The sequence below is a fragment of the Cynara cardunculus genome (genome assembly GCF_001531365.2).
Source record: "Cynara cardunculus var. scolymus isolate 2C chromosome LG 16, CcrdV1, whole genome shotgun sequence".
In the NCBI taxonomy this organism is placed as follows: Eukaryota; Viridiplantae; Streptophyta; class Magnoliopsida; order Asterales; family Asteraceae; genus Cynara; species Cynara cardunculus.
The window spans coordinates 21,152,196-21,161,328 of record NC_037543.1 but is presented as its reverse complement, the minus strand read 5'-3'; the positions used below and the strand labels follow the sequence as shown (position 1 = coordinate 21,161,328).

Below are 9,133 nucleotides of genomic sequence, written 5' to 3'. Positions count from 1 at the left end.
GGGGGGGGGACCGCCCTGATCGAAAATCCTGCTTTTAGCCACTCACTCCAATAAGAAATCATATATACGTATAATAAAGTATTTTGACCATTTAATAAGAAATCATATATACATATAATAAATGTTTCTTTATGTTTTCAAGATTATGTTGAGATTTGGCAGTTGGGCTGAAGAGAGACTACGTTGGACAAGACTTGACGGAGGATCGTGTGATAATAGAAGTTAAGATGAAAAGTGTAATAAAAGATTTGGACCTTTCGTAACGTTTAGTTAGTGTTGATTTAATGTTTCAGATTAAGACTAAAATAACCCATGAATTAGCTAGAAGGGTATTTCTATTTGATCATCAATTATAATTGATCCAAGGATGAAGATCTCTTCTTACTATACCCAACTCTGGCAAACTTTGGGAATTTATATAATGCTTTCGTGTTTTATCTGATATCAATGATTAGTTATCTTTTAAGTATTTAGCAAAGTGAAAACAAAATTACAAAATTGGTTGATTTGGTTTGGCGCAGGTTTAAGGTTCTCATACAACGCCTGATCTACGGAAATGTCTACCAATACTAGAAGAGTGCTCCGGAACGTGTTACCCAGCGTCAAAGACAAACACAAAAATCTATATCCAACGCAAATATCTTTTTCCAAACCGCAATCTAAAAACATATTGCAAGTTACTCATGTAGTTTCGTTGGTTAAGACCATCTTCAATGGGATCACCCCGTTTCTTACGCCAAATTTCGTGTGCTAATATGATTACCGGTAAGAGTCAACACTCTAACTTGGAGGTCGTTTACTAAATATTTACACGGTTAAGCGCTTACTTTGTCATTTTACCTTACCAGATGAACATGACAAGAATTGAGAATCTTACCCGGAAAGAGAACGATGACAAGAGCAGAGAATTTTACACTGTAAGTGAGGGTGACGATTTACCCGATTAGTGCTAAACAGACAAATTCTTGCATAAAATGTCATTTTAATGAATTAGAATCGTTCCCGGTAAGGTAAATAAGAGTGTTTACTCTTACTTGTAAGATTGTAGTATATCAAAATGGTATCGCCTGCAACAATTTACGACAAAAACATTTAGTAAATAGCTCGTTAGTATATAATTTTGCAAATCCAAAGAAAGACACAAAACTCAACGAAAACAACAAAACCTGGGACCGATTGCATCATGATTGTAGGATCCCACATTGGTTAGATAGAGAAACTAAGATTGCCTAATAAGGGCTAAATAAATCTCCTACAAAACGCATTTTAAAACCGTAAGTCCACATGTGAGGACAATTCTGCATGCTTTTGATTTCATTCATATCGTTATTAGGAATTTTCATTTCTGAAAGTACCGGCAATGGATTAGAAATCTCGATTCTGGAAATTATTAACAATTTCAATGTTTACTCCCTCAGACCCCAAAAAGAGTGTACATATTTCTAGTTTAGTTTGTCATAAAATAAATGTCTGACTTCCCAATTCTACTATTATGAGATGAGGAAATCCGTTATTCCCCAGGCTACAATTGTCACTGGTTTAAATTAAAAATGTAATAATTACATATTTCTAAAAAATGTAATAATTAAAAATTGTCATTTAAAATTTCAATTTGACATGATTAGTTTAGTTATTAACCAATTTTGATGGGACAAAAAATGCATTTTGTCTCTCTCAATCTTATCATATCCCAATTTTTACCAAATGCATCTTAAAGCAATAATGCAAATTGGGACAATGTCCAAGTCCCTAAATTAAGTAGTCACGAAATCGGGATTTGCCATAATTAAAGAAACGGTTCGAACATCTTTCTACGATTATATTGAATAATATAGTGGAAAGTCTTCATTATAGAAGATATTGTAAATGCAAGTTTTACATGTTTTGCGTTCTCATACAACCCACAACCGGCATATCCCTCGTTAAGTGTCCTCAGAACGTGCTTAGGTTTGATTCATCCAATTTTCTATGAAACTACAGAAAGGATCACTAATTAGCTTGAATTACAAGTGTTCGTACACACTACAACAAAATTGATTTTATAGGACGTCTAAAATATAAAAGCGTCCTAAAAAAATACTTTATAGGAGTTAAGTTTATAGGACCAAACCAAAAAGCGTCCATCTAATAGTGTTACAATAGGTTTATGAGACATTTTTAGACGTTTTAACAAAAAATTTAGAACACTTTTAAAATAAAGTGTCATATTTTACTATTTTATACGACACTTTTTCCTATAAACATAAGTGTCCTATAAAAAGGTAGTTTACAATACACTTCTCAAAAGTGTTCTATTAGCTAATAAGACACTTTAAAAACATCATACAAACCTATTGTAACGCATTCAGATAAGACTCTTTATAGTTCGGTTCTCTGAATCGCTAAGGAGTGAATCTTGTTTGGTAAAAATAGATGTCCGTCTCTTGATGGTTTCAAAACTCTCTGAATGATTTTGCATCTTGGACCTCCTGAACCATTCAATGCCATGATTTCATGTTGAACAATTACCGAACAATTATATTTCATTTTCCATTATATCATAAGAACCTCTTAAGCATTCGAACCACTTAATCATCTTGCACAAAATCATTTAGCAACTGCTAAACAACCCTAAAAGTATCACTAACAGATTTTTTTTTTTTTTTCATTAAAACGAAGGATCAAAATTTTCAAAATCTTAAAAAAAATATTATATTCAACTCTAACAGCTTCTAAATTTTGGACATCAAAATATTGATTATATGATTAAAATATTTCATACATTTAATAAAATATTATTTCTATCTCATAAACATTTAATCTCGGTTAGTTGGAATATAATAAAAATATAATTCATTGTTGATGAATACGTGAAGTGTTATTTGTTGTTTTAATCTAAATGCAGAAACATGGTTTTATTTTCTAAATGAATTTTAAAATGAAGCAGCATTTGTTAAGAAATCAAGTGGGATTCAGAGAAAAATTAAGGAGAAAGGGAAGAAATGCTATGATTTAACAATGTTTGGCAAAGATGCCTACCCTTCCAGCAAGGTTAGAGATTTTCACCATTAATAAAGCAACAAGAGGAATACAAGTTTTTTTTTATTTACCAAAACATAACAAACATTGCATATCATTAGGACACCAGTCAATCTTGATACAAGATTTTGAATCATGTGTGATCTCAATAGGTTCTCTGTCCCAAAACTCTGAGGAATTTGTTGTATGTTTGACTCTTTCTATTGGATCACCTTTACTTCTAGGAACAAGTTCGACTTTTACGTAACTACCTTTTTGTATGGAAAATGAAATGGTAGTGTGTGTTGACTTCCGCTTCCACCATAAGGTATGCCTCAATGAACCAAAGGATACATATATATAGCACATGCATCTGTTATCCCAAGCCTCCTTGGGAGTTCCATCAGACACCTCCAAAACATCTTCATTTTCCCTACCCATTACGTCCTCGATAGTAATTACATGTATTTCGCCAGGTATCCCTTCAACTTTAACGCATATTAAGAATCCACTGAATTCGTTGTACCAGTTCCTTGGAAGCTCTAACATCAATCTTCTCCTTGCAAAGTCTTCTAATCGAATTTTATCACCATGGAAAGAGAGACTGATGGAGTTATCATAAATGGAATTTCCCTATCATGATGAATATTATTTTGTTTGTCTACATATACAAATTAATTAATACTCAAATTCAACAACAAGACATATAGAGTCATACCTGAAGCATGGATTGTACTTTTCTCTCCACATCACCCAATATACAACTCATTGGAAGTGAGATTCTCCACAACCATTTAAGATCTGTTGGAAGATCTACAAGTTTAAGCTTTTTGCACCCATATGCTTGGAGAACAGCTATGCTTGATGGGAGATCTGGTAATTCTACAAGGTCAGAGCAATATGAAAGGTTGAGGACCTTGAGACTACAAAGTTGCAAGAGGCTGCAACGCAATCGTGAAAAATCATTTTGTTGTAGATTTAATACTTGTAGGTTGGATAACTCGCAAAAAACAGATGAGAAGTCTCCATTTATCCAATCGCACGAGCCAAGACCCAACCTTCTTAAGGAAGGTGGAAAACCAAGAAACTTCATGCTTACGATGCCTGGGTGAAGATTCTTGAAGGATATACAACTTAAATCAAGAACCTCTAAACAAGTTACATCACAGAGGCCTTCTGCTGGTATCTTAAGCTTTTTACATCCGGCGACAGAAAACTTTTTCAAATGTTTTAAGTGATGGAAGTTGCCTTCAATACTCTCTAGAGTTTTGCAATATTTCAAATGAAGAGAAAGAAGGTTGGTACAATACTTTACGAATGACGAGGGTACAACTTTTATTCCAGTATTGTCCAAATAAAGCTCTACCATGTTATCCATGTTCGTTTGGATCTCCGGGAACATGCAAAGTTGAATGCAGCAAGAGAGAATAAGAGTCTCCAACTTTTTCATCCCTCTGATGGGTGGAAACTTTTTAAGGCGGATACAATGATCCATATTCACGTAAATAAGCCTTTCATGATATCCAATTGATGGATGAACATCTGTTAACTGGTTACAATAGTTGAGTAGTAATCTTTCAAGACATGGAAGTCCGTCAAAATCTGGTGTCCTGATAAGGTCTTCGGAACGACTGAGGTTGAGCACTTTCAAATTTGGTAGATGCTGTTGTATCGAATTACACACAAGTCAACGATGGCAAAATACTTTTTTAGTAGCATAGAGTGTTGAGAAGCTAGGATACACAAAGATAGAAAGTAACTAATACAAATTAATTATATTATTCCAAAAACAAATTAAAATGGGGCATGTATTAAACTCGGGGCAACATCCTCTTCCAATTTTTGCAAAATGTTCAGAAAAAACCACCTATTAAAAATACACAATTGGTTTGATATATAAACTAACGCAATTAGTCACTACTTTATAATTCTTAAGAGCATTTATAATTATGAATAACATTTAGTTCTTTTAGGAAACTTAAAACTAAATTAGATTTAAAATAGAACACAAATATCATTGCTTAGTAATTAAAAACTTATATAAAGTTGCCTAAGGACACCGATATTCAACCACATCAACTTTCTGCACCGTTCATACAAGTAAATAGACTATATTATGTAAATTAGTTATATTTATAATTTATCATCCACTTTGCTTAATTACATAAACAATAAGAATTACCTTATAACCCTTCCAAAGTTGCTTTAGCGAGCTCAATTCCAACCCTAGATAAAATAGGTTCGTTGATCGAAAATTTCCTGGCAATGAAGTTGCTGGATATCCGTACAAATAAATCCACCGAAGTTCCTTCATGTTTGCAATAGCACAAGGAAGATTACGAAAAGCCGCATTCTTTTCCTTCTTTTGCGTCCACCCATACTCAGTTCTTATTGCTTCAATCCTGTCATTTTTCTGTAATAGAGAAACAAAATGTTGTTAGGGTTGATTTAGGCTATATCTTTATGGGTATACGTATATCATTCATGGCATATATAACTATATAGGAGGCTAGCTTAAACATTACAGTCGGCGTAGCACATATTGTTAAAACATCCTCCTTCTTCCAAACCCTGCTGTGTTTTTCTGGATTTCGGGGATTTTTTCCTCGAACGATGTAGTGTCCCATTTCTTGTATCAGATCATGCATATCAAACCATCCTCTTTCTGCCACAGTTATGAGAGCCTTTTGTATCAGCACCCTTACCCCTATTTTAGGGTGAAAACCACAAGCTTCGAGTATCTCCCATCGTTCATTAAAGTACATGCCTCCCCTAAAAAAACATGCAATATCTAGGAACAACTCTTTCTCCTCGGCTTTAAGTCCATCGTAGCTAATTTTTAGCGTTTCCATTATGTCATCTTCAGGGATATCTTTTAGTCTGGCCAAGGCGCTCACCCACTCACTCTTGTCTTTATCACAAAGAAGTGAACCCAAAACCTTAAGTGCTAACGGGAGCCCACGAGCATAAGAAACAACCTCTTTCGAAAGACTATCATAATCTTCTACACGGTTACCATGCCCAAGTGCACGCTTGCTAAAGAGCTTCATAGCCTCGTCATGACTTAACAAGCTAATATCGTATATCACATTTACTCCGTGAGTATTCAGTAAATGTCGATCTCTAGTTGTGATTATAATTCTGCTTCCTTCATTAAACCAATCACGTGATCCAGCTAGTGCCTCTAGATGGTTAGCATCATCGACATCATCAAGAACCAGTAAGACCTTTTTACGACGAAGCTTACTCTCTATCAACCTTCTTACATCTCCAATTACTTCCTCTTTTTTTTGTTTCAAAACACATGAGAGAATTTCTACTTGCAATCCTTTCAAACCATGCCTGCWTGATTCTTCCCGAACGTTACTCATAAAGCARAAACCATCGAACTTGCTGGAGATTTGATCATAAACAGCACGTGCAAGAGTAGTCTTACCACCACCACCAATCCCCCATATTCCAACCATCAGCACACCTTGTGAATCGATTGCTAATTTTGATTTAAAATCTTGCAAGCGATCCTCCATTCCAATCAGGTCTTGATTGTCACTTGGAATTGCCATACACAATCTTTTTGAAATTTCTTTAACAATATTTTCGATGAATATTGTCTCGAGCCTGGACATTGGATATACAAAGATAATTAACACAAATTCTCTAATTGAGAAAAAAACCATTAAACAAGGAAAATGAGTCTAAGGGGCTGTTTACTAAACGCTTATTCGGTAAGTGCTTAGTAGTCAATTTTTCTTAGCGGATAAAAATGACAAATGTCGAGAATTTTACCCTATAAGAGCGATGATAAGGATGAAGAGTCTTACCTGGTAAGCAAGGGTAACGACTCTTATCCGGGTAAGCACTTACAGGGTAAATTGTTATATTGTTTTGATGTACAACAATCTTACCCGGTAAAATAAATTATAATGTTAACTCCTACAACACGTAAGCGCTTGCCCAGGTAAGCATTTGGGTAAATCGCACCTAAGTACCTTTTAGATTTCATAAGGGGAAACTGACCAAAATAACCACTTTATTCGACAAAATTCATTTTTAGCTATTTTTTTATCAAAGTTTCCAGAATATCATTAATTCAACAAGTGGTAAAGCCATAACTTGCGAAATGTACGTTTTCCTATTAACAATAATTAAAAACAAAATAAAAAAGAGGTCATTCAACAGTTGGTTTGTTCGGCTCTACAAGTGGCTCATTTGGCTCTGCAAGTGACTCATCGACTCGTCAAGTTTGACCCAATTTCTGAATTATTGGGGAATGTGGGGCCTCACTTACGGAATTGATGATATTTTGGAAACATTGATGAAAAAATGGCTAGAAAATGAGTTTTATTGAGTAAAATGGCTATTTTATTCAATTTCCCTTTCATAATTAATCCAATAGAACATTTGTAACATTTATATGACAACCTAATCTTTATCATGCATTTTCCTTCTTCGTCTTAAATCTATACTACCACTTAAATATAGATTTTTTAGTGGATTTTTATAATTGTATGGAATATTGGGTTGTAATTGTTCTCTAAAAACATGAAAGGATTTGGGTTTATCCTTTGAAAGATTATATGGTACAAGTATAATTGTGAAGCATTAATTATATTTTAAAAATCAAAAAAATAAGATTACCCATTGGCGACATGTCCAGATAGGTTCCCTGCATCCGCAACTGCCTTTCTCCAGGATTCAACGTTTCTCCTCTCAGACTCGTGTTTGGCAAATGCTTCTCCATATTTCCCTTTTTGATTTCGGATTTCCGAGGGATCAACGTGATAAAATATGGGAATAACAATTAGGTCTCTCTCAACCTTGCATTTCATGATATGTTCAAGTTCTTGTAAGCACCAAGAAGAATGGGCATAGTTTTCAGAGAATACAACGACAGCAATCTCTGAGTCTTCAATAGCATTCAAAAGCGATGGACGGATGGTTTCGCCCCGAGGAAGTTCTTCGTCATCCTTGAAAGTGCCGATTCCTTGTTGTATAAGAGCTGTGTAAAGATGATCCACAAAGGTGTAGCGAGTGTCTGTACCTCTAAAACTGAGAAAAACGTCATATTTCCAAGAGGTGGGAGGAGTGGAGTGAAAAGACGACGATGAAGATGCCATCGAATGGTTAGTTTGTTTAATATTGATACTACGAAAAGGTTGAAGAAGAGAGATGGATGTGGTTTGAGGAGATGAATGAAGTGTAATAATTATAGATGGATGAGATGTGAGACGACGCGTTTGTAGCAGCCCCACCACATTTTTGAGGAAATTTCCTCCAACGTGTCTATCAATTTAAACACTGACGCATTTGCAGCATACCCCACCACATTGTAGAGGAAATTTCCTCCAATTTGTCTATCAATTTAAAGTAAGACAGACCCAAGGTGGTGCAAGTGGTCGCACGGGCCCCTGTTTTGTTCTTCTATCGTATTGTAAGATTGGTATAAGATCGTGAAAAGTGTCATCGTATCAATTTGTTGTGTGTTACCATATATATTATAAAACTACAATGAGGACATAAATTTTCTTTGATAAAATTGGTTTGTAAGGCTTTTCTTCTACCCCATAACTGAGTTTGAATTTCAGAATAATGATAATTTTGTAAAAATAATAATGAGAAATATTGATGGTATGTAAAGTAGTGATGATGGTGACAAAAGCACCTTTCTTTTCTCTCCCCACTCCCTCCGTGACTTTAATGATAGAGATATTTTAATTCAACTATATACTATTCCATTTAATTCAAATACTTCACATAATAATACTCTTTCTAGTTTGTAAAATCATATATGATTTTATATATTATCGATATTTTTTGTTTTTTATAAATAATTAACGTTCTCGTTAAAAACTTTTTCTCACATACACACACACACACACATATATATATATATATATATATATATATATATACTAGTTGTATATCCGTGTAATGTGGCGAGAACTATTAATTTTAACGATTTTGAAGTTTGACTGGTTTTATATTTTTATTAGAGAATACGTGTTTTTCTAATAATTATATAAATTAATTAATTCTATATTATTATTAATTAATAAAGTATTAAGAATACGTATTTTTTTTTATTTGTATATGATTTTTTTATATACGTTTATAAATATCTTTAAGATTTTTGGTT

At 33.9% G+C, this 9,133-nt stretch overlaps 1 protein-coding gene across 1 annotated transcript in view; it reads right to left on the bottom strand.

Annotated features, from left to right (window-relative positions):
• The window catches only part of LOC112529111 (TMV resistance protein N-like), a 14,929-nt gene extending 6,684 nt beyond the window's left edge, over positions 1–8,245 (bottom strand). Inside the window, exons 1-5 of the mRNA XM_025140185.1 lie at positions 7,636–8,245; positions 5,523–6,615; positions 5,180–5,410; positions 3,716–4,660; positions 3,090–3,630 (exon numbers count right to left, since the gene is read on the bottom strand). Coding sequence (XP_024995953.1) covers positions 3,090–3,630; positions 3,716–4,660; positions 5,180–5,410; positions 5,523–6,615; positions 7,636–8,114 — 3,289 coding nt within the window. The 5' untranslated portion in view covers positions 8,115–8,245. The remainder of the gene's footprint in view (positions 1–3,089; positions 3,631–3,715; positions 4,661–5,179; positions 5,411–5,522; positions 6,616–7,635) is intronic.
• Positions 8,246–9,133: the final 888 nt, after the last annotated feature.